Below are 26574 nucleotides of genomic sequence, written 5' to 3'. Positions count from 1 at the left end.
TTCCTTATGATATATTTGGTAACACTTCAGTAATTACTAATCACATAAAACTATTCCTATTGAAATTTTACTACAGATTATGATTGATGCTTGATTTAAATTATTAACAATTTTATACTTGTTGTTCAATAGTTAGGTAAAGTTCAATTTTGAGGCTTTATTGCAATTATGTATAACTTTTATTGACAATTTTATACTTTTTGTTATACTTTATGTGTTTTTTCATATATTTCGAGGAGCGTGAGGAATCGGGGTTAGGAAGAGAGGAAGGATCCTACGGTCTACAAACTCGGCGAAAGGACATTGGTCCAAAAGTTAGACCAAACTGAACATGACGCTGGTAGAGCTCAAGCTGAAATAGAGAAAGGAAGGAGCTAAATATGACCATTTAGAGGTCAGAACTAACCACACATGTGGGGCAAGAAGACTTTGGACGAAATCTCTTCACATGCAATCTTGTCTCTGTCTTGAGGACTGAAGCGTAAATTACACTATGTGAGGTTACGACATCTGAAAAAAACTGATGACGGGACAAGAGATTGATTCAATGTCATGTAATGAATAATCATTAAAAGTGACGATGTCAAAAAATACACTGAACGTGACAGCTTTATGTAACAGCTATTTAAAGGGAACAACTACTATTGTCACACTTCAGCGGAGAACGTGAGAACATTGAGGTCTTTTACGTCATGTAGTCCACATAAGAGCATTTGTGTGAAAACATATACTTTAATTGTCTGTAACTTCAAATTTGTCATCAGTTTCCTCTTCTAAAAACAAATTAAATTTCATTTCATAATATTATTCTAAAATTACATATAAAAACTATATATGTGTATATATATATATATATATATATATATGTATGTATATAATAGATGTCTGTAGGGGAACTGCAAATGTCATCAATTTCCTCTTTTTCCCCAAAATGTGCAAACATTGGCATTTGTTTTAGAACATCATGATTGCGTCAGACAGAGCACATGAAGTACACATAAACATGAATACCGTCTATACTTGTGATCAAATCACCCGAGATTTAAATGTCTAGTGTCCTTTTCATAAATCAAGCTTACTATATGGTCAAATACTCAGTGTCACACACACTCACTGTCCAACAGCTTTGTCTGTTTTGTGTGTTTGATTTCACAGTTTGTCATGTGCCACAACAGTATATGCTTCTGAAGCAAGATTTACACTGTCATTTCCAGCAAACACATGTGTATGTCTGTGCAGGTCTTTGTCTTCATCTACATGTTCTGTGGAGAGGTGAGTCTGATCAGCACTTGATTTGGAAATGTGGAATTTCCACGTATTGATGAGGAAGCTTTGTTTGCATGGGATTAGGGTTTCCCCCGTAACCTGACCATAAAACAGACACACGGAGGACTGTCAACTGCCTTTCCATGTGCTTTTGTCTGTACTTCTGTCAGCAAAGCGCTTCAACTTTAATATAACCGTTCATCACCATCATCATGATCATCCATAGGCAGGTGAGAGATTAAATTCCATACTGAATGTCTTTATATATTTCATATTTATAACATATATGTTATCAAATAATGCAGAGATGAGTTGAGATCAAAGACACACATTTTATGAATATAGAGTTCTTATTGCCTAAAATCACTATTATCATTGATTGGGGTATTTAGAGTTTACAGAATTTAGATATCCTTTAGATTCTGTAGATCAACATGTATTTATATTAATGGTGGTGTTATCTTTTTAAACAGTTAGTGTTTTTGTATTGATTGTCATGTTGTGTATTCTGATGTATTGATCTTTCCTGATAGCGTCTCTTTGATTTTGGCACATACATTGTCATACTTTCCATGAGATCTTTCTTTAACTCTGCACTGGCTCTGAAAGGTAAATATTTTAGTTTAATTTGAGTTTATACAACACACACACACACACACACACACACACACACACACACACAGGATTTTCAGGATTCGTTGATGAATAGAAAGTTCAAAAGAACAGCACTTATCAGAAATAGAAAGCTTTAGTAATATCATACACCACTGATCAAAAGTTTGGTGTCAGTAAGATTTTTGGGTAGCACTTTATTTTACAGTACGTGTACTTTCCTGGTACATATATAGTAATTATGTTGTACATACAGGTAAAAGAGTGGTAACACAAGGTACTTACCTGACATGTATGTACATGGAAACACATAAGAAACACTGCTGTACTTTCCAATGGTACATACATGGTAACTACTTTGTACTGTTGGGTAATAACAGGCACTTACTTATAGAGGGAGTATAAGCATGGTCTTGAGTACTGGATGATATACTATTGCAGTTCAGCTTGCCTAATCTTTACTGGACAATGATTCATTTAACCGATTGGTCCAATAGGGGTATTTTGATGATACTCAGTTGTCATGTGTCACAAGCCTTGCTTAAAAGGACTACTTGATAAGTATTAACACTATGAAGTGCTGTATAGTTAGTGCAGTGTGTCATTTTTTCCTTGGTTATCTACATTAGTTAACATGAACTAAGAATGAACAATAGTTCTCCAGCATTTATTAATCTTTGTTCATGTTCATTTCAATATTAATTTACTAATACATTATTAAAATCAAGAGTTGTATTTGTTAACATTAGTTAATGCACTGTAAACTAACATGAACAAACAATTTTTTTGACTAATGTGAACCAAGATGAACAAATACAGTAACAAATGCATTGTTCATGATTAGTTCATGTTAGTTAATATATTAACTAAAGTTAACAAATGAAACATTTTTTAAAGTTTGCAAGACTTTCAAACTTAGATGTGTCAGTTGCATAAGTTAGATATGTTGTAATGTGGCAGCTAAAGCAGGTATTACTGTAACCTCTTTAATTCTGCAACAGTGGTTATTTGACGTGTGTGTAGCATTGCTTGCTATTGAATTCACTGTTCAAAGTGCTGATCGTCAGAATGATTTAAGGAAGATGTCCTGGCGACTGAATCAAATGTTTTAAATATGACAAATTTGTTTGTAAACGTTGACTATATAGAAAGAAAATAATTTAACTGCAATGAAAGATTTGGTTTCACAAACTGTCACAAATTGTGGAGAGAAACGGTTCAGTACATGCCTTGGTTTTGGGGTCACAGATCTATAAGAGTTCAGTACAACAGGAAAAAGCAACAAATCCCCAATGCTAGGGTTATTTCATTCATCTTGTGCAGTTCAAATGACAGTGTGTTCTGGTGTCATTTACTGCCCCTGAGGTAATGCAGCCCAGCCTCCTTCAGTGTAATCAGCACTAAGCAGTACACAGGATGCACTCTAGCCAGTGTAATGGATGCATATTCCTTTGATTAATGTGTTGTTCATGGCCTACGCTGTCTTTGCACAAATGCACAAAGTTGAATGCTTTTTCAGGAAATCACAAATTGACACAAAACAGCACATAACCAAATGATTTTGTCTCATTTTAACAGCAGAAACAAATTAAAACACTCCATCATTTATGGGTATACAGATAAGAGTAAGACAAATAAACACAATATAAACTAAAAATTCTGCTTTTATAAAATAAAGAAAACAAACAGGATGCCATCCTGGTTTCCTTTCGTTGAAGTTGGTTTGTCACTCGTCCCAGCCTGCACAGCTAGTTTTATCTGTTGTTTCCATGAAGGCCCACATGGTTTATCCCAGATGAACTGAACACTGCTCAGTGTGCACACTACAGGCTGTTAAATGAAACACAGAAACATGCTGGAGTTAATGAGATTGATAATGAGCAGAATCACTGAAGGACAGAGGAACAACAAGAACTACGACTGACTTCAGCCCTAATCCTGGGCACTGCAGGATCATTCAGATCACCCTGTGCGACATGATCTATTATACTTGGGTACGACATGCATGCAGGCTGTACGGTGATGACACCTGTTGACTCGTGGGCTATGATGCACGATATAACGTCATCAGCATGCGCTACTGGTAAACAAAACACCATGTTGAATCACACTTTGCCAGTTGTAGTTTTTTATGTGTGCTGAAAAAAAGGAAGCAGTGAAAGAAGAAGGGAAAAGAGCTTGAGGTTAGCAGTTTTAGGTTTTAGCGCCATGTCGCGTTGATTTCAAGTCACATTTTCATTGGCTGGTCAGCAGACGTAGGTCGTGGCAGCAAACACACTGTGCGAGGATGATCATGCTGAATTTCTGACACTGTCAGAAAATTATTGTAGGCTATCTAATAGTGACATGCTTCATGCCGCAGTGCATTCTGGGTGCCTCATACAAAACTCTTCCACTGCTCCCAGAATGCATAGCGTCATGAAGCTTGTCACCGTTATTGAGTTTCCTATGCTGACTCTTGATGATTTCCTATGCTGACTCTGAGTCGTGTGAGTAAATCTAACAGTTTAAAAGTGTTTAGTGTACAACGTGTTTTAAAACTCATTCAGATGTTCTGATTAAAATGGCTTTGTTGTTGTAATTCTAGAAGAGATCCAGCACAAAGTTAACAACACTTCACTCATATAAAGCTCAGTCATTAGATCAGTGAATTAAGCGACTACGTGATTATTATATTCTTGTCATCAAGCAGCTAAACAGATTTTCTCTTGCCTTAACAGACAGCTATAGCAGCCAGAGAAAAACTAACACTAAAATAAGAGTCAAACTGCACAACTAAAGCAAACACTGACCTTGATAATGGTGACATCAAGCCAAACTATTATTTTCAACAAATCATCAACATTCAAACCTCTCGTAATTCTCAATAACAACTTTTGTAAATAAAGTCAATCTGGTTAGTAATAAATGAAGCTGGTAATGATGTTTATGGAGTTGTTTAATCCTCCTCTGGTGAGATCTTGAGAGCTTTAAAGGGTTAGTTCACCCAAAAATGAAAATGATGTCATTAATGACTCTCCCTCATGTCGTTCCAAACCCGTAACACCTCCGTTCATCTTCTGAACACAGTTTAAGATATTTTAGATTTAGTCCGAGAGCTTTCTGTCCCTCCATTGAAAGTGTATGTACGGTATACTGTCCATGTCCAGAGAGGGAATAAAAACATCATCAAAGTAGTCCATGTGACATCAGTGGGTTAGTTAGAAGTTTTCGAAGCATCGAAAATACATTTTGGTCCAAAAATAACAAAAACTACTACTTTATTCTGCATTGTCTTCTCTTCCGGAATCCTTTCCATTGAATCCTTTCATCTGTCGGCGTCGGTAATGCACTTTTACGTCGCCGTGGTTGTTTTTGGCGAAAAAAACGTCGTACTTAAGTACAAAAAATATCACATACTTTAAACCTTTTACTCAAGTAATATTGTTTAACTTCTACCAAAGTCATTTTCTGGTAAAATATCTATACTTTTACTCAAGTATGGTTTTCGAGTACTTTATACAGCACTGCTAGTTTGTTCCCATAGTCACTGATCACCTTGTCCTGTGTATATTAGCCCAGTGTTTTCAGTCTTGTGTGGTCCGGTATCAGTCATGTGTAGTGTGGTTGTCTCCTCGTTTACCTGTCTGTGGATTCAATCTTCTATCCTCCTCGTCTTGCGTGTTAATGCTCACAACCAGCTATTGTAACACTCGTTAACTCCAGCATTTTTCTGTGTTTCATTCAACAGCCTGTAGTGTGCACACTTCATTTCATATGGGCTAACCCATGTGGGGCTATTTGGGTTGGGTTGGTGCATAGTCAAGTCAAGTCATCTTCATTTATATAGCGCTTTTCACAATACATATTGTTTCACAGCAGCTTCACAGTGACAGTAGGAAAATCTGTATCGAGCTAAAGTTGTATTTTTAATGAATCGCTTCTGTTGTAAAAATGGTTAATTATTATTTAGGGGCCGCTTAAATGACACCTTTCCTACTGAAAACCGGAGACATTTAATGCATTCTTGCTGTTATAGGTTTGCGTGTTTGAGTGTGTTTGAGGCCTGGTCTTTTTAAAAAAGTGATATTTGCCAAATTACTTGTCTGGTCCACATAATACAGAAAAATGAGTTGTGTCCGCGGATCTATGCGAACTGGAATAATTTTGATAGCGTTCCATCTGTACATAGAAATGAAAGAAAAGGGAAATGGGCCTTCGCAGGGGATAGTTTAGTTGAAACCTCAGGACTGTGTTATCAAGGATCTGCCGCTTTCAGTTGATTTTGATATTCTGGGTATTATCAGCTGGCCTGAATTCTGAGATCACAATAAACGTGAAGGACTATAATGCATTAAGAGCTCACTTAGGTACTGGGGAGCTAAACCATTTAGAGCTTTGTAGGTAATTAGCAAGATTTTAAAATCTATACAATGTTTAACAGGAAGCTAATGCAGAACTGAGCTGATATGGTCTAGCTGCTGCTTTGTGCATCGATTGTCTCCTCTTCTTCTTCTGCTCTTTTTCCTGTTGTGTTCCTTCACTGAAAAAGAATGTAAAGTTTAACATGAACTTAGAATTATGAATAGGGGCCGTTCACATATCGCCGCACCGCTTCTCCTTCTTTTCCAAAGCGCTTGCGCTCCCGTGGCGTCGGTCGTTGCTATGCAACCATGAACTGAGCTCTCCAAGAGGATCAGGATGTTTCTGCAAAGGATAAATGATTTCTAGCCCTTGCATTAGTTTTACTACAACATATATTGATGGAGATAAGATATAAAAACCACCATGTACAGCTATGATCAGCTGTTCGGCTGAGCTTTTGATGTTTTGTTACGGAGAGGCCATAGCTGATTGGTTGATTCTTGTCACATGACCTGCGGTGCGCTTGCGGCATTCTGAGAAGTTGAGAATTGTTCATCTCGATGCGCCTGGCAAGAGACTGACGCAAGAAACGTTTAAACCTGCTTGCAAGATTCAAAAGCCTGGGTGCCAGCCAGAACCCCGCCCACAACATTTTTTGGACGGGAAGTTCGGTCTGGACTCGATCCATTGTGGAGTAATTATGCTCGGCTCCCAGAAGGCCGAGCCAATCAAATTGCCAGGGCGGGCTTTAATCGATGATGGACAGGCTATCTGTGGTTACGTAACCACCCACGTCATCAAAGAGCGCTTGGGTTGACTTGGTTTTCACCAACGATGACTGCAGCTGGAGAAGTAAGATGTTTAGATTCCGCTATCATGTCTGTAATAAAAGAAATCGACGAACAAAGAAACGCAATCAAGGCATTTGTCGATGGGAAAGATGTGTTTGCCGTCCTTCCAACGGGATTCAGCAAAAGTTTAAGTACAAGTTCAACATACATCACTTACTGCGTTGCTCTGATTGGTTGTAGGTCTATCCAATTGAGTGCAGAGTTTTTTTTTACTGGTTCGGTTAAGACACACCCCATAATTCAAGTGCAATGGAGCAGTATCAGACTCACATTCTGCCTAGAATATGAGTATGACGAAGTCAGGCTAAAGATTCAATGTGTGCCCGAAACACTTACTGAACTAGATTCTGCACTTACTGCAGTGATTCCCAACCACTCCCCGGACACCACACCAAAAATAGCTGCCACTGCTGTGCGTGTGTGTGTGTGTGTCAGGGGCGTAAATCGCGGGGGGGACGGGAGGGACATGACCCCCCCCTATCTGAGTGCTGTCCCCCCCAAAAAAATATAATTAAATACCACTCTAAGTATTGTAAATAAATGATATATTTTTTAAATAATTGTGTAAGAAGTAAAGCAATACAAACGCAAACAGGCGTTTTAAGTTTAGAAACATTTTGAGTCACCTCTCCCTTGCCTCACAGTGGTTTGGTCCACCGCGCACGTCACACTCGTGCGTGTAGAAATCCGGCGGCGCCGGCGGGAGAGAAGAAGACAGACGGTAGTTGAGGAGCTCTAGTAAGTAGGCTGTTAAGGCTATTTTATTCAAAAACATCGCATGAAGTGGTTATTTTTGCTTTAATGCTGACGATGCTGAGTAATTAGTCATAACAAAAAAAGCAAGATGATAACATGATTTTTTTTCCCGTGAGTCCGCTATTTTAGCAATTATAATGTTACCTAGCGTGTTTGGTAGCTTGTTGGATACTATGTCACCCACACCAACAACAATTAACAGTGTGATAAGAATATGTGAACTGTAATAAGGCTAGAAGATTTACTGTTGTGTGTTGGGTTTTGCTCAAAGTATATTCATCGTATTTTGGTGACTTGGTTGTAAAAAACTTCAAAAATATTCAAATAAATAAATGATTTTGAATATTTTGGTCAATTTAGTAAGTTTTTTTTATTGAACCAAAGAGAAACATTGAGCATAATGGCAGTCTACATGCTACACTAATAATAGTAGTAAGGTTTTCTTCTGTGTAACATTACATATATCCAGGGGTTAAATTTGGATTTCTTATGTGGGGGGGCTCTGTGGTTTCAGGCTTTCAAGGAGTGCACATGAGTATGCAAAGCCTACAAAATCTTATCAATTGACAAACTAAAAATAAGTCGACAGAGCCCTCTGCTATGAACACTAAAATGCAGATCAAAATCATTCTAGATGTTGGCAGTGTGCAAAGCTACATCTGATAACAAAGTCTTTCTGTAGGCCTAAAGGAGAGCATATCAATACAAAATACAGGGTATTGTCCTTTGGACAAGAAAATTGGTCACTTGTCCGACCAAAAAAGTTGTCTGGAAAAAATTGGATTTTTTTTTGGTGTAAATATAATTTATTCTGAAGCTATATTCTCAACAGTGCTCCGTCAGCTTTTGCATATTTATATCTGCATATTTGTGATATTTACCCCAAGGTCATTTTTTCCCCTAATCTTATTTCATTTTTTTTTTACATTTGATCAATAAATTCAATAAGAAAAATAAAGCAGGACTGTTATGAATCAAATTAAATAATTTACACTGAAAAATTACAACTGCATTAAATAATGTTATGATATTCTTTAAATATTTTTTAATATACAAATAAGAAATGTTGGGAAAATTTAAACATGCAGTAAACTGGCAGTAGGTGGCGGCAAGTGACTGTCCTAGTCATTCATTCAAACGATTTGTTCAAACGGCTGATTCATTCAAGAATGAGGCAGGTGTTTTGGAATAGGCTATTACTGAATCTTTGACGCAACCGATTCGTTCAAAACGCTGAATCATTCATTAATAAAATATTTATTATTAAATATTTATATTATCCATTATCAATCGCCACTTACACTAAATGTAATAGAATCATGCTTGCGTTTTGGTGATTCCCTAACTATTTTTGTTATTGATGTTTTAATCAGGACAAGTAAAGCTCTCTTTCTCTTGCCCCTTCAAAAAATTAAGCGTTAATGTCAAGCCCTGATAAGCCTATGTGCCGGGGCTCAGCCCCGGACGGCCCCGGCCCAATTTAACCCCTGCATATATCCTTTATAAGTAAAATTGTGTATTATTTGTGTCCCCTTCAAAAATTGCTCTTGAGAAATTTTATGTTTATTGTCCCCCCCTACTGTCCGACGAAATTTACGCCCCTGGTGTGTGTGTGTGCTCTAACTGGATGGGTTAAAGGCAGAGGACAAATGGGTTACATGGGCTTCACATGTCACGTTTCACTTTCACTTTAAATCATGAGAACGTTTGAATTTCGGTGCAGGATTGCAGGGATTGAGCATAATTTTTATTCCCATGCTCACATCCAAAGTGTGCACATAAAGCCGCCTCTCATACAGTATGTGAGTGCCAAATGCGGTTAAACCGTCAAATACACAGAAATATTACAGCAGTTACAGTGTCAGTCTGAGTATTCACTTAAGCACAGCTGTGAGACAAACAGTTCAGAAAGAACTTGTGTATAATGTGTGTCAGATCTTACAGTGAAAGCAGCTTAATAATCATGGCTCTCTCGGGACCCTATTTTAACGATCTGAGCACATGGTCTAAAGCACACGGCACAAGTGCACTTAGGACATGTTCAAATCCACTTTTGGAGAGGAAAAATGGTCGGTGCACCCAGCGCATGGTCTAAAAGGGCTGTCCCTATTCTCTTTATGAGTGTGTTCTGGGCGTAACATGCAATAAACCAAATCATCTCCCATTCCCTTTGAAAGCCAGTTGCGCTCGAGCCATGGCGGATTCGCTGTTTATATGGTGTAATTTTCAAGAGGAAAAACTGAACTCTTCTCTGGCGATGAAACGGATCTGCTTGTGCGCGAGGTTGAAGCACGATCAGACCATCTAAGTCGGATTCCACCAAAGCATTTTTTATCTTTATGCACATAATAATAATATTTTACATTGTAATCCTTTTGATTTTTAATATCAGGCATGTGTGTGTGCTGCTGCGCATCCCTGTGTGTAATAATCAGAGTTTATAGACGTTGTGCACCCGCATGTTACTAACACACTCTTTAAATAACAATGCTGCGTCATTGACTTTAGAGCAGGTTTTTGTTGGTCAATTCCAGTTCCTCCAGATAGCAACACGCCACCAATGCGCCTAAACACACCTCGTTCTCAGACCAGCACGCCCATGGGCGTTTGTGATTTTAAATGCATGTGTTATTTAGACAACATGGCACAGGACATGAAAATGATAACTGCGTTGGGCGGAAACTAGCTAAAAACACTTGTCGCGCTGCATTGGGTGTATGATCGTGCCCCATATGCTGCTAGTGTTAATCAAACAACAAAAGACAAAGAGAAAATCGCTTGCTGCTCTTGATTGATTAATGTTTTTTCTGTATGTAATTTTTTTACAATGAGGACTATCCAGCTGTTTTACGTTTGATTACTTCATTCAGTTTCTGTAGTATTTCTTACCTGAATAGCCCATTATAAAAACACAAATACATTGAGTGACATTGAGCAGAGTTTATAAATGAATACAATCCGACATTAAAGGGATAGTTCACCCAAAAATGAAAATTTGATGTTTATCTGCTTACCCCCAGGGCATCCAAGATGTAGGTGACATTTTTTCTTCAGTCGAACGCAAATTATGATTTTTAACTGCAACCGCTGCTGTATGTCAGTCAAATAATAGCGAGACATCACTTCCGTCTTCAGAATGTGTTTTTTGACCTCACTAGCCGGAAGCTGAACGAAGTTGGACATAGTGGTGTATTAGAGGTAAAAAATGATATAAATAATGTTCGGTTTCTCGCACAAACCGATCGTTTCGTGTCTTAGGACATCAATGTGTCGTCACGAGCCGCAGGGTTTCATTTGGATTTGTCTAAGCAAGGTTTATTCACTCTTATAGATGAAGTTCCCATCTACTGCTATTATTTGAATGACAGACGGCAGCGGTTGCAGTTAAAAATCATCATTTGTGATCGACTGAAGAAAAAATGTCCTCTACATCTTGGATGCACTGGGGGTAAGCTGATAAACATCACATTTTCATTTTTGGGTGAACTATCCCTTTAAAATCTGTCATCGTATAAAGTGATCGCTTTAGAAGAAATTATTGATTGCCTATAGGTTTTCAATGGATGGACTAAAAAAATGATATAATATTAAAAACATTGATACTATGATGGCAGCCACAGTATGCCGGCGTCAGTGCGCTCACCACACACCCGCTATAGGAGAAGAGGAGAGAGAGATGGAGTCAGTTCAGTGGATGGGGATTTTTGGAAGCCATGATTGACAAGGGAATTTGGCCATGACACTCCTACTCTTTACGAGAAGTGCCATGGGATTGAGAAACTTGGTAAGAGTCAGAACCTTGGTTTATCATCTCATCAGAAGGATGGTGCTTGTTAGAGCATAGTGTCCCTGTATACTGGGATGTTAGGACACACACAGACCACAGGGTGAGCGCCCCCTGCTGGCCTCACTAACACTTCTTCCAGCAGCTACCTAGTTTCCCATCTGGGGACTGACCAGGCTCAACCCTGCTTAGCTTCAGTGGCAACCAGTCTTGGGTTACAGGGTGATATGGCTGTGCTACATCTTGCTGAATCTAACAGGAGATTAATCATGTGTGCTCTGCTTCACTCCAACTGGTGTTGCAGAAAGTCACTAGGACTAGGAAACCCGGCAACAAGGTCGGATACAGGGCTAAACAATACTCAGCAATGAGTGTGTGTGTGAGTGTAGCTTATAAAGGGTCACTGATGGAAAACAGCTGTGAGTGCATGATTGGTTCCTAGGTGAGGGATTGTGGGAAATGTAGTCCAGAGTGAAGTGGCTGCGTGTGTGCGCTGAAAGAGTCTTAATGTTGAAACAGAGACCTCTGGTGGTGAGTGGAAGAAGACAGCAGTGGGCAGAACGTGACACAGACATCTGAATACCCCAGTGTCAAATGTCCTAATTCAGTAAAGTGTGATGTCCCTTATGGAAAGAAAATATATTTCCCTATATATGAATGATCAATATATTACATCATTTAACAGTATATTTGAAAACATACGGAAAAATATATTGTGTAAATATATTACAATATATTGAATAATACATAAGGAATTGCCACTTTTCATTTATTGAAAAATATGTAATAATATATTTACTAATATGTCATAATGTACGTAATTTTATATGTGATCGGATATGGAACGGCATGAATAATATATTGCAGATATGTTTACTTATGCAAAACACATACATGGTAAAATATATTGTGTAACATATTTCTTATATTTTATAATTATTTACATTTTACGTTTCATATTTTCAAGTTAGCACACCTGCACGTCATAGTCACATTATAGTCTTAATGGTGTTCAGCCAATCATAAACCTCACCTCAGGCCCTACTCTTCAGCACAATGAAAGCTCACACATACCACAAAAAACCTTTTCAATTCCAAATAATACAACTTTAAACACTAACAGATCTCCTCTTATATCAATATTGAGCTAAACACATGAACTAGCTCTGAATTTTAACATTTACTCTCGTTTAACAGTCAGAAGCAAAGCATGCTGGGAACTAGAAGTCTGTTGTAACCACTGATTGTAACTCATTCCATGAATGTGTGGATATGTGTGCGTACAATACATTCACATAAAACTTAATGAATGTAATGCTATTTTTGTCTTCATTTATAAATAATTTTATACATATCAACATATAGCCATACATGGCCAATGCATATATTGCAGAATACTGAAAAATATAAGCACTAGTTTCCCATATATGGAAATGTATTATGTAATATATCGCATAATATTTAGCAGTATATTCCCATATATTTTTGTTCCGTAAGGGGTTGATACTCTGCTTGCATAATTACAATAACAGTACTATTCTCTGTTGTTTAATAAGTTCCTGTGATTGGTTCAGGTAGTTGTGAGGTTGTGGGTCCAGAGATCCCGGAATATCAAGTTCAAGGCGAGGCGGTTATCATCAGATTCCCATTTCTTGAAGATGCAATTAATTACAGGAATTTACAAGTGGACAACAGCTCAACGTTCCACATTGATCACACCAACCTGAGGAACCAGAGCAGTCTGAAGAGCTGCCGGGATCGGGTGAAGCAGAGCGGGCGCGGCGTCCAGCTCCTTCCATCTCATCCGTCAGACTCCGGGACATTCACCTACACTTTGAGGTCAGACCTCATAGACGTGCATTGTCTGTCTTTCTTCAGTTCCTGTTTAAATCAACATAAATTTAATAGTTCAACAAATTCTACCAATATATTTATTTACAATAGTACTTTACAACACGCTTTATCATTTAAATGACATATTATTATTAATATATCATGTTTTATTTACAGAAAGCTAAATAGAAATGTTAATATGTCAAAAAATAATGTTAAAAAAACTTGATTTTGGGGTGAAATATGAGTCCAGCATTAACTCTAACTATCAGTCTGATGTATTTCACACCACTCTTATATTTATAAGAGCAATTTATTTTCTTAAAATGTTTGATGTGATTTATGCAATAAATAAACATGCAAATGAATTTGACATTAAATATAGGCCCGGTTTCACATACAAGGCTTAGATTAAGCCAGGGTTAGGCCTTAGTTCAATTAGGACCTTTAAGTGGCTTTTATAAACATGCTTTAGAAAAAACACATTACTGGTGTGCATCTTAAGACAAAACAATGACACTGACATATTTTAAGATATGTCAGTGTTATTCGGCAAGTTGCTTTCAGTAAAAACAGCTCAAACATTTTAGTCTAGGACTAGCTTAAGCCTTATCTGTGAAACCAGGAATAATCTATAGGCCATTTAATACCATTTCTGGAGGTCCATGACCCGCAGAATTCAGTTCTGACCCTGATAAAGCACAGAATCAAGGTCTTGTTCAAAATATTACTTGATTCCAGACAGGTGTGTTTGATTAGGATTTTAAAATGGTTTAGATAATTGAATGAAATGATTACATTTGTTTTAGTCAGTCTACATATAGTCAGTAATGCATTTTTCACTCAGGAGCAACACTTTCTGTCTCACTGGGAGTATTTCTGTGAGGATTTACGAGGCAGAGGAGCCAAACGTGATGATGACCTACAACGCACATGTAGGAGAAGATACAAAAATTAATTGTCCCCATTTGAGATATTTCAAAAGGAAAGAAAATCTTATGTGGTACAAGGTAAGTCACTGCACATGTAAATAAATAATCCAGTGTTTCTAAGATGGCTGTATTCTTAAAATGTCAACTGATGAATTTACAGGATTTTCAGAGCACAGCGCTCCCTGTTGGCAGAGGACAGTATACAGTAGAGAGTGGCATAATTCTGTCCATCAGAAACATGTCTGTGAAAGATCAGGGCTTCTACACTTGCAGGCTAAATGTGATATTCAACAACACCCGATACAACGTGAGCAGGACCTGGAGAGTTCGAGTGTCAGGTAAACACATTCCCCGAGTCATATGGATGTTGTGCCACTGTCATATGAGCAGCATGTTACCTTTCTCTCTTTCTGAACCTGTCGGACAGTTGAACCAATGATGACTCTAACATTTCTTTAGCCCCAGAATCAGAAAGTGCCGCACCAGAAGTTGTCACCTCTAACAATCTCAATGCTTTCACATGTAAGTATCACAGATTCTTTTTAAATTGTAGAAATATTTAACCAACATACTGATCTAAAACTGATTAAAATAACAATTTAATTATACTCTCTGGTATTCACACAGCATCAAGTTATTCATTCCCCTATATTGTGTTTCCTGTGAACGGATCCTTCATTGAAAGTCATGTTGGTGAGTCCACAGTTAACATATTGATTTATGTGTTTATTGTCAGATGTTTAAATAATATGTTTAATTTAAGGTCATACTTTTCATGCCACTGTCCATAATATAGTATGACAGTACTGCATAATTTTAATAAAATGCATTGTACTTAATACAAAGTGAAAAAAAAGAAAAAAAAAAGCAGATTGTATTTGAATTTTACACACTGTTTAGGGACACGTAATGGACATATGACAACCTCATTCTACGGAGACCTGGACATGACATGCAGGAAACAAATAATTGTGCGCACGATTTACTATTTCGTTCCCTCCATTTATAAATCAAGGGGACGAAATAGTAAATCATGCGACATTTTAGTAAATGGAGGGAACGGATTAGTTTCCTGCATGTCATGTGCGGGGCTCCGTCTCATTCTAATAAATCCACAGCAGGTTACTGATCATAGAAGTGTAATGCTGGGAAAACTCAGAGACGAGGGTGAACTGGATTCAAATGAAAATAAAGTTTAATAATGAAATCACAAATATAAAAACACCAGAACACAAGGAACCGAACTGAGGATCCACCAACATACAGCCGTAGAAAGACAACACCTGCCAATGAGCACAGGAAACACTGGGGTTGACACACACACACAGGATAATAGACTTACAGACACACCTGGGGACAATCAGGGAGTTAAAAACTACACAGGACTTCAAAATGACTCGAGGAACAGGAAACACTTCAGCACCAGGGGCAAACACAGGGAACATGTAGTAAGAAGGCAATGAAGATATTAGCAAAAAGTATTTGACAAGGTCATGTGTTAATATAATCTTTGAGTAAAGTTATAGTAAACAGATTTGGATTGTCCTTCATGACGGTGGACTTCAGTTATTCAGACTACTGTGAGTAATAAATAGACATAAAGCAAACATTGCTCATATTCGGTTTCATTCACTGTTAATTGCATATTTAAGTTCTCACACAACATTTCTGAAAAGCAGTTTATGTACACGTGTTCAAATCTGGATTAATCTAAATAAGAGAGCGACGTTTGTCTGCTTAGATGTTGTTTGCATGAAACACCCAAACTCTCTGCAGAGAGGGCTTTCTTCACAATCTCATCCTCGCACCTCCTGAGGATTGAGATGATAAAATAATATACTTTAAAATCTGATGAATGATTCATTCTAAAACCTTGTTAAAACATTCCCACAATTAGTAAATGAGGTTTGTTTGCTCGCTGTGATATAGTGATTATCCAACAGCTAACCCAATCTCAATGACTCTGCTGACCTTCAGGCTCACGTTTGGAGATCAGCTGCACGGTGTCTGTGGGAAGGCAGTCAGCTCAGTCCACGGATGTGACATGGCTGGTTAATGGCCATCCCGTGGAAAACTCTCACCTGAGGGGACGTGCATTTCAGACCGATAAAAGGTAACATTCCTGTCTGCAGAGATCCACTTGTCAGGAATGAACTCAAGCACAGAGTGAGAGGAAAAATGTAGTTTATTGGAAAAAAGGACAGATTCAAATGAAGATGAAGCAAACAGTCCAGAGCACATGAGAGAGAGGTCAGCGAGTTGAGGCAGAATTGAGTCTGTGGTCAGCAGCAGTTACAGACGTGTGGAGATGTGCGTTAGATAAAACTATCAGACCTGTCGTAGCCTCCACACAGCACTATTTATATTTGAACATATTTAGTGAAAGTTTAGCACGTACAAATACATTTATTCATTTAGCAGACACTTTAAAATACAAACGCTTGCTAATTATTTGAGATATTGCAGCCACCATTTACTACCATGAGCAGGATATATATTTAAAAACAAAGGTCATAAGGTCATATGGCTTCAGAAAATAATGACTAAATAATGTCTAAGTTTTTCTTTTTACTGTAAATTTTCCCTTTAATGTGCTTAACAAGCAAGCGAGTGATCGCTTCACATCTGGGGATGGAAACTTTGTTGGTTTGCAATCCCTTTTGAATTATTCCTGTGTACCACATCATAACTGCATCATTAACAGATTGCTTTGTGGCAAACTTACATGCCTGAAAAGCTAACGGCCAAGCGTATCTTTACAAAAGTTCACAATGTTGTTGCAGAAGAATTCAATATTTTAATCAGGTTAGAAATTGCTTTTTAATCATTCAAATCCCTTCATCTAAACCGTCAGTCTCGCACATCTGCAACAGAGAGCATCGGCCGGCTCCTTCTCCACAGCTGCTCGAGCTCCGATCAACACACAGCTGCTCCGCTATTGGCCAGATTCACCGATGATGAGGAGGATGATCATTTCTGCTAATGCATACAGATCTCCTTACAAACACTTTTTGTGTAATCTTTATATTGCGTCATACTTTTCAAAATCAAACTGATAAAAACTAGTAAACTAAACTCATGTTAATTTTAATTTAAACTAATAAATCAGATTAATTTATTAGTTTAAATAAATATTAGCTTATTTAGAGTAGGCATGAGTTTCCTGTGGGTCCTCCGGTTTCCTCCACAAACCAAAGACTTGTAGATTAGCCGAACTGAAGATCTTAGGAGGAAGTGAGAGTAGGGATGTCTCTGAGATGCTCCAGCACCCCCATGACCCTTCACCGGACAACTGGTTTGGAGAATAGATGGATGATCTGATGTTTAGCAGCCTCAGCTTTGAAAATGTGTATATCTTCTTTTTTATTTCCATTTTCTCTGTTTTTCTAAATGATTTAACAGATGTTTTGTGTTTGGAGCAGGCGTGTTATGATAACTTGAGGGTACTGCCTCTTTCTTTTCAACAGGTCATGTGACGTCTACCTCAAAAATGATTGTATCGAATCATGATTCAGATCGCATGTCAAACTACCGAACTGCTGAAATCACGTGACTTTGGCGCTCCAAACCGCTGATTCGACACACTGATTCATAACGCTCCGAAGCTTCCTGAAGCAGTGTTTTTAACAACTTTAATAAGTCGTTATTTTGGTTTTTTGGCGCACCAAAAATATTCTTGTGGCTTTATAATATTAATATTGAACCACTGTACTCACATGAACAAATTTAAATATGTTTTTAGTACATTAATGGATCTTGAGAGAGGAAATGCAGGCCTCACTGAGCCAGCGGATTTCATCAAAAATATCTGTAAGGTCTTACAGGTGTGGAACGACATAAGGGCGAGTAATTAATGACAGAATTTTCATTTTTGGGTGAACTAACCCTTTAAGAAACTTAAGACATAAGAAACTGGCCATAAATATCTTTTTCACCAGCCATGAAAGTTATGACACCAAAATTTTTAGATACCAGTGAAAATCCACAATTCTGACACCACAGCTAAAACCACTAGCCTAAAATAAATTTAAAGGGAACCTATTATGCAAAATTTAAACACAAATGTGTGTCAGGAGTGTATGTTCACAACTACCTTGTAATGATAAAAATCCACCCACTCTTTTTTCAATCCCCATAAATCATAAGCAGTGTCTCAGAACAAGCCTTTCGCAGATTCTGAGCAAAGTGATGTCACAGGCCCCGCCCACTGCTGCCCTATTAGCATCGTTTCCGCCCTGAGCGAGTAGCACACCGACCGCCGTCGTCTCTGTGCTGGAGCGTCAGTTGAGATGTTTTATGTTTAGGTGTTGGATGTAAGAGTGAACATAACAGTCTCTACGTAACGCAGTGGCTCAGATTTCGAGAAGGGAACGAGCCACAGATCTAATATTCATGCGGTTTCTGTCCCTGCTGTTTACGTTCACAGGCATAACAGACTGTTTAATAATAATAATAATAATAATAATAATGTCACACGCATATCAACAAAAAAAAAAAAGAAAAAGAAAAAAGATATTTTTTTTTGGTAACCCTTGCCAGATTATTTTTCTGCTTACAACTCAGGTGCCATACCTAGACGTTCCATTAGAGGTCAGCACACTCTCAACCAGTGGTTTGTAAGCAATCTCCAATATATTCTGGCTCACCACAAACCTACTTATTCTTGGTATTAAAAACAAGTGTTGCATGCATTTTTTAGAAATATAATTAATATAATTAATATTATGCTTTTTGAATAAGTCCTACCATATTGTCTGCATACTTAAAAATGTTAAAATTAGAAGTGTAATTCATAAAATAATTAATTTACAATGAAAATAATACAGGCGATATAACATTCCATGAGGAGCCCCCATATTAACAATGACATCTGACCATTATACCACACCCTGTATGTAGGCTGCAATCCACAATACCAAATACTCCCATAGTTAATCAGCCGTTCTAACACAATATCAACCCTCATTGTGTTAAATGTTGCAGGATTCTGACATATGCATTCGAATTCTGCAAATGATTACTTACATAATTCATCATAGTTAATACAGCATCATCAGTACCCCTTTCATTAGTAAGCAAATTGTAAAGGATCACACCTTAAATGTACAGACAGCATCAGATTTTAACAATAATCCCTTCCTGGTCTTACATAACATAGAAGTTAGGGCTGTTGGGCGGAAATCATTTACAACTCGAGCTGAAGACCCCTTCAGTACTGGGATTATCACACATTTTTCCATAAGGTACCATTCCTACATGCAACAGAGCCTGGGAAAGCTTTGTTAACACTGATGACAGCAACTCTTTAACAGTAATTCCATCTGGCCCCTGGCTTTACCAGCTTTTATCTTAAAAATGCAAGCAACCAAATCAGACTCTGTCAAAGTAATTGTGGAGCAATGTGTTATGGTCTGACCTACACTGTCACAGTTAAGATTGCCAATCCCTGTGTCAAATCTTCTAAAAAAATATTCACATAATTAATAGGCATAGTAAGTGCCTATTAATTATGTGCCATTCCTGCCCATCATTGTTTTCAGAGCTGATCCATCAGGATGGGGTCCTCGCCTTACATCCTTTATGGCTTATGATCCTCAACAGAGCCACGATACACCACAGATAACAGGTGTAGCCTTGTGCATATCAGCGCGTTGTTCCCCGCCAGCTGCACGCAGTTGGACCAAAAAACCAAAAAAGAAAAAGTATAATTTAGTCCTCATCCGATTAGCGTTCAGATTGGCAACCAAAAGATACCGAACCTAAAGGTATAGGGATACATTCACAACATGATTGTTTTTAGAAATATTTTGAGACGGAACTTCCCGAACATCAAATCAGTGCTGTGTGCTGAGGTCAGTGCGCTCGTTGTGTGTGTGTGTCATGTGATGGTATTTTGGCCAGCTGGGAACTCATGAGGAGCTTATAAAAAAGGGCTATGTGAAGGAGTCAAAACAGCGTCAGGAATCCCTCCGTCACACACACATGATCTGCTGCGTGGAGACGCGCGTCTGATGCCTGTGACGGACAAACTCATGACTATGATGAGAAAAACCCACATGCGTGAGGATTCTGTCCTTTTTAGGGACTTGTCTTCCTGTTTTTGGTTCATTTACATGTCTTTGGTCCGCGTTGTGTTATCGTTTGAACCGCACAAGAGTTCGTTTGGAAGTGGACCGAGGGCACAAACAAAATAATCTGCCAGTGGGGTAAGCTAAATAATATTATATCAGATATATAATCTTGTTTTCAGTTTGGATTAAGATTATTTTGCTTGTTTTAAGGAAAAACTTATTTAATTTTTACTTATTTTTCCTAAAAAAAGAAAATAATTTTTACTTGTCAAGAAAATGCTTCTTAATCTAAGAATTTTTAGATATTTGGAATAGAAACAAGACAAAAACTCAAAGTAAGAACAGCATTTTTTGCAGTGTAAAATAAAAGAGATACAGAAACAGCTGTCATGAGAGTGGTCTGGTTGAGTCTGAGTCTAGACAGAGACCTGTGTCTGAGTGATCCAGTGTAAATATGCTTTCCTTTAGGATGAAGGAAGACTGGTTTCACATCAGCATCATGCAAACCTCCATAACGCACACAGTGTGCTCCAGTTCAGAGACACGAGTACAGAGCGGATCAAAAACATTAAATCTAAAAATGGCATGACCACATCAAGACCCAAACCATATTTTCATGGTCCTGGTTATTTAGCAGTTAGATTGGGAGTCTGGTCTCAAGTACTACAACACTGCGATATACTGTACTATGCATCTCATCACCACAATAAGCCGGCCAGAGCAGATTACAGTGTCTGATAGCCATTCATCCATTATCATCCAAATCATTTGTGCTCTGGAGGGTCGTCGGGATGCTGGACCCCACCCCAGCACCCACAGGTGGGGGAAGACCCCGGAGAGATGCTCAGTCCAGTCCACATGTCTGATATCATTTGTGCCATTTCACACACCTCTTTAAATTATATTTAGGGATCTCCTTCACAGCAGGTGTGCTGCTGAGTGTGGAGAAGCTGATGTACGTCCTAGCAGCTAAATGTGAAGAACAGTATATACGATTATTATTATTTATTTATTTTATTGCAGCATTTAAGTCTTGTGTCAGAAAACTTCAGACCAAAAGAAAGAAGTCAGTTCAAAAGAAACTTTCATTCATTACTCACAGATTTTGTGTTTTCAGAATCACAGGAAACCATCTTGAGGTGCAGCTGGTTATCCTTGAGCTTCAGCAAGAGGACAGCTGGACAGAACTGAAGTGCATATGTCAAAACCAAGGCCAGAAACAGGAAGTCGTCACTCAAATTAAACTAGAAGGTGAGTACCCTTTGGTCAGAGGGCTATTGTATGCTTCTCTTTTTTAAAGTGCTTGTTTGAAATGTATGTACACTCATATATCACATCAGTAGCCAAATCAAAGCTGTTTTACTCTACATGAGCGGATCGCCTCATTCTGCTTTGATCACATGACCAGCCGAATTCCAGTCACTTTACTGTGGTAACCCCATTGTTATTGGACATTCTCTCTGATCAATTAATCTATTAATCTTACTAATAAATGAATCATGGCTGACTGCATTTCTATAACGCCATCAGTGTCGTAACGCATTACAAAGAAATATGATTTTGCACATCTAACTTCAGTCAGTGTCAGTATTTTGACACATATTCAGAGCCTGAAGTCTTTCAGGGTTTTTATAAACGTGATCTTTAGAACTGCCTTATGGTCAATTTAAAGGTTTGCATACAATTTACATTTTTGAGTTTAATAAATGAATTGATTAGTTTATAGTTTTTCATTTTTCACAACACTTTGTTTTAAAGCAGATTTACAGAAATTTACAGAAAGCAGTCACGCAGTTGAGATTCACTATATATATATTGGATTTTTCCTTATTCATGAGTTTTGGTCAAACTGTTGTAATTTTTTGATGTCTGGGCCGGCTCTAGAAAGAAATTATAAATATCTGAAATATTACACACGAATGAAGACATGTATAGTCATATTATATATGTACAAAAATAAACATGTATTTATTTTAGTACTGAATATGAATTATTTTGTAAATGCTTGAGGCTTCACTAATGCTGCTAATCTAACTGTATGCCATATCTCTTTCTTTCTGTAGACTCGGAGCCGTTGTGGTTGCTGATAGCTGCTATAGCCTCCTGTTTTATACTCGTGGTGTGTGTTTTCTTGTATCATTTGTGCCAAAAGCCACAGAAACAAGGGGACTACATTCAGGCACGACAGGACAGCACCATTTGAAGATGAATACCACCTCACATCTTTAAAGGGGTGGTTCAGTGTTTTTTCTAGGCTTGATTGTGTTTTGGGGGCACAGTTTAACATGTCTTTATGCTTCGTTTTTTTGAAAACGCTGTATTTTTCATATATTTTATCTTAATTCTACACCTCTGTTTCTACTGTCATATGATCGGCTCGTTTGACTTCCTGCTTCTATGAAGCCACTCCCTCCGAAGTGTATCCAGAGCCATTGTGATTCGCTGAAGCGACCATTCGTAGTTAGTGCTTCAGTGGAAATGTAAATAATGGCGTCTATATTTCTGAATCAAATTGAGCCGAATCAGACCCAGATGAAGAGGGTCAAGCTGCAATCACGGCTTTTAAAGGACGTTTATGAATGGTATTTCATTTAGTATTTGTGTCAAAGTGTTCAGATATGCTGTCACTGCTGTTTGTTAGCTTTCAATATAAGTTTTATCCTGATTAAAGCTTTCCTGTAGCCGAATACATGACTGAGTAGTCGCATTTTTGTAAAGGTAGTGTTTAATTTACACCCTCAATGTTGTGATTGTCAACTTTCTTTGTAGCCATTTGTTATATGTGTACTGTATTTTTGTAGCGCTGAGAAATGATTGCCTAGGGATATAGTCTTGTGTCAGAAGACCAATACACTGCTATAGTACTGTATATACTGTAATGAAATTTAGCCAAATGTGCAGAGGATGCTGAATTTACTTTTCCTGTAATTTACAGTATACTGTATTTTGGAGCATACCAAGTTCATACTTATTTTTCTCATGCTTTTCATCTACTGCAAGATCAATTTATAATAGTGAAATGAAAAAGAGGTATTTTAGTGTTCACTGGGCAGTGCAATAGTCTGTGTATTTTTTATGTTTTGTGTGTCATCTGATGCCAAAGTTTGATTTTGTCAGACAAGAATAAGTTTTTGACTAGAACATTTTATTTTGACCTGGACGTTTGAGGTTTGTGCAAGTTGGTGTATAGTTTTGATATTGTGTTTAGTTGTGAGAAAATGTTGAATTGTTTCATGAATTGTGCATTAGCAATCAAGAAATACAATAGAGACTGAAAAGTTTGAAGGACAAATTTATGTTGGCTTGTCATAAACCCAACTTCAAGTCTTGTTTAAAAAATGTAAGAACTTTGGTCAGTTAGTCCAGAATATATGATTGCTAAAGTGTTAAAACTGCTCATCTCCTTTAGTGATACAAGCTCAGACTCATTTAGAAGTTTTTCATATAGTTTATTTACTTGGTGCCAAGATGGATATTGAAATTTTGTTATTTATTAATTTTAAACAGTATATAGATACTTTCTGGTAATGTAATGTTTGTGAACACAACTGTGTATGTAAGGCTATAAATCTCCAAAAACTATGCATGAGCGCTTGCTTTGGTGTTGCCACTCTTCATAGACCTCATGCCACCCTATAAATAATATTCTAGATTCGCCCCTTTGGATAAATCGCAATATAAGGGGGCGCCAAAAAAAATCTTGCGTAGGGCTCCAAAGAGGCTAGGGCCGGCACTGGTCATAGATATAATTCCGTCGTGATCCGCGATGGATGTACTTCTGCCGTGGATAGTATATAATATCCTGGTGAGACTTAAGGGTCAGCGAAGGTTCAGTGACACAAAATCGCAGTGAGAAAAGTTCTGCCGCTGTATATTGAAGTATCGATGTCACTGGATGGTATATGAAATAAAATATAATCCACAAGAGAGGTCGGCTGATCCACATTGTTGCAAACAAACTCCTGGATAGCTCCTCGAGAAGTAAGCGACACCAAAGGCTGTGTTTGACCCGTCAGCCCAGTTAGAGTTACTGAAAAGTTGAAGTTTTCTATTTGGGAAAAACAGTCCTCAGGTGCAGTTTGTTAAAACGGCCAGAGAAATCAGTAATCAAACAACGGAATAAAATAGATGAAGCCGTCAGAGAGCAGCGGCAGCAGTTTGCGCAGGCATTCATTCATAAAAGTATTCAGCAGACCCATATATCAACTGTCGGTTTAACTACGTTAGCCAGAACCGAACCGAATCACAATCCACAGAAGGGAAGGCTACCCAACCATACCGAGGACTTACACCACAAATGACAGAGAGAGTGGAGACTCACCTTGCCAGATGTCGGGAAGGATGTGAGTAGGAATGGAGAGGGCTTGTAGCCGATCAGTGTGCCAGGATCGCGAGAATGCTAGGTCAGTCGTTCAAAACTTTATAAGTAAAGAAAGTAATCCAGAAAATAATCCAGATAATCCAGATCTGTTGAAGTCAGTAGAAACGAATCCAAAAATGTATCGGCAGACAGTCAAACAGACAGACGAACAAGCACCAGCGTGAAGCGGCAGCCGTAGCGCGCCAGCGTTCTCACACCGGATGTTATGAGGCTTGATTGACAGTTTGAGGATCCAATGGAGTTAGGAGGTTTTGTCACAAACTCTTTAAAATCCTTTTCATTCGTTAAATATTTGTAAAACCCACATACAAGCGTAAAGGGTGACCTATAGTTTTTTTTGTTTTTTTTTTTTTAACCCTTTCGATCGTGAGTTTAAAATATTCTAACTGTCCCCCCAGAGTGAGTTTTTTTTAAGGCGACCGTTATTTTAGAACGTTCGCCTTTAATGTTTCCATGGCGACGCGTCTTGCGTGTCACGAGCACTGAATGCAGCAACAATAACACTGTATGACAGATGGATTGCTATTATTTAGTTTTTCCTTTTTTATTTAAAATATTCGCAAAATTGCTTACCATGTCATCAACTATCTTATATTCCGATTCTCAAATATGTGTAAGTGAGTGTGCTTTGTTGTTTTAAAACCTTTATAACTGATCTTTATCTTGATCTATAACGCGAGATGGGCGCCGCCATCTTAGTTTGCGCTACAGTTCACAAGAGTCCTGTCAGTCGGATTTACAGCAGGTTAATTCATCATTTTCTTCCGAAATATATGCAAGTAAGTGGCTGGTGAACTGGAAGAATAATAGAGTAAACTTTATAGTTACTTAGGCCCATTATGTGTGTCTGATATGAATAAATGTCGCCAAATTATATTTGTTAATGCTGCTTCCACTGATGTCGGAAATCAATGTGTAAATTATAAACGCTTAATGTATTGTTTTAATGGTGCTTATGCATATTTAAATGTCTGAAACCTTAAAATACACATTATTTGCCTGAAAACACTGCATAGCTGTGATATATGACAAGAGCTGCGCGCGTCTGTCTCACAGCCAGAGCGCGAAAGCACAGTTTGAATCTGGCAGTTATGTGACGTCGCTGAACGTTCGAAATCCCATATGTGGTACCGTACGCCCTGGGGCACTGAAATAAAAATCCCATATGTGGGACCGTACCACTCAAAGGGTTAAATAACTAGTGCCTTACGCTTGACTGAACTGTACAATTGTGTTTATTTGTTGTTTAATAAATATTATTTTATATAAATATGTCCATTAGTGCGTACTATGGATTAAGTGAAAGTTACATTAATACGCCATTAGATGGCGGCACCACTTTACAGGAGAATTAGTCAGTGAAGCACAAGAGACTTTTAAATTGAAAGGAACTTTTGCAAAGGAAGTTGTTTTTGCACTGTGGTGTTATGGATGTTATGGAAAATTCCCAAAGCTGTACAAAAAAAAAAAAAAAAAAAAGACAAATACAAGATCGCTTTCCTCAGCGGACATTCAAACAGACTTGTATAATGGATATAATATTAGGGAGATCGACTTGAAGAATGAATGTAATGCAATATATCAGACAGGTAATACTCTCTCAGGCGATCTCTCTCTCTCTCTCTCTCTCTCTCATACTGTACAAAATTCAATGTGTTTCAATGAAGCGACTCGACGTTCCTTCGTTACTAGTTCTGAAGTGACGTTTTAGAATTAGTAACGGAGGCTTGGTCCAACTGACAAC

The 26574-nt window shown here is 37.9% G+C and overlaps 1 protein-coding gene across 10 annotated transcripts; it reads left to right on the top strand.

Annotated features, from left to right (window-relative positions):
* The first annotated feature begins 1048 nt into the window (after positions 1 to 1048).
* Positions 1049 to 26003, top strand: LOC137036384 (interleukin-1 receptor type 2). Of its 10 annotated transcripts, XM_067410532.1 has the most exons (12): positions 1049 to 1272; positions 1351 to 1496; positions 1800 to 1875; positions 11161 to 11277; positions 13188 to 13452; positions 14294 to 14456; positions 14539 to 14716; positions 14838 to 14900; positions 15006 to 15071; positions 16356 to 16491; positions 21552 to 21700; positions 22513 to 26002. In XM_067410532.1, exons 2-12 carry the CDS (start codon positions 1479 to 1481, stop codon positions 22650 to 22652), a joined length of 1371 nt encoding a protein of 456 aa, XP_067266633.1. In that variant the 5' UTR covers positions 1049 to 1272; positions 1351 to 1478; the 3' UTR covers positions 22653 to 26002. The 10 variants fall into 10 exon arrangements, with proteins under 10 accessions (XP_067266633.1, XP_067266635.1, XP_067266632.1 ...); XM_067410534.1 differs by having other exon boundaries at positions 1049 to 1492; positions 22513 to 26003; XM_067410531.1 differs by having other exon boundaries at positions 1049 to 1496.
* Positions 26004 to 26574: the final 571 nt, after the last annotated feature.

This window comes from Chanodichthys erythropterus, chromosome 14 (assembly GCF_024489055.1).
Source record: "Chanodichthys erythropterus isolate Z2021 chromosome 14, ASM2448905v1, whole genome shotgun sequence".
Classification (NCBI taxonomy): Eukaryota; Metazoa; Chordata; class Actinopteri; order Cypriniformes; family Xenocyprididae; genus Chanodichthys; species Chanodichthys erythropterus.
Note: the sequence above shows the minus strand (reverse complement) of the source record. Positions and strands in the feature narration are given on the sequence as shown.

Bases quoted from the DNA above. Each gene is read 5' to 3' on its own strand.
- LOC137036384 (XM_067410532.1), top strand. The intron at 1,876-11,160 runs GTAAATATTTTA...TCACTCTTATAG, and splicing joins CTCTGCACTGGCTCTGAAAG to ATGAAGTTCCCATCTACTGC. The intron at 13,453-14,293 runs GTCAGACCTCAT...TTTTTCACTCAG, and splicing joins ACATTCACCTACACTTTGAG to GAGCAACACTTTCTGTCTCA.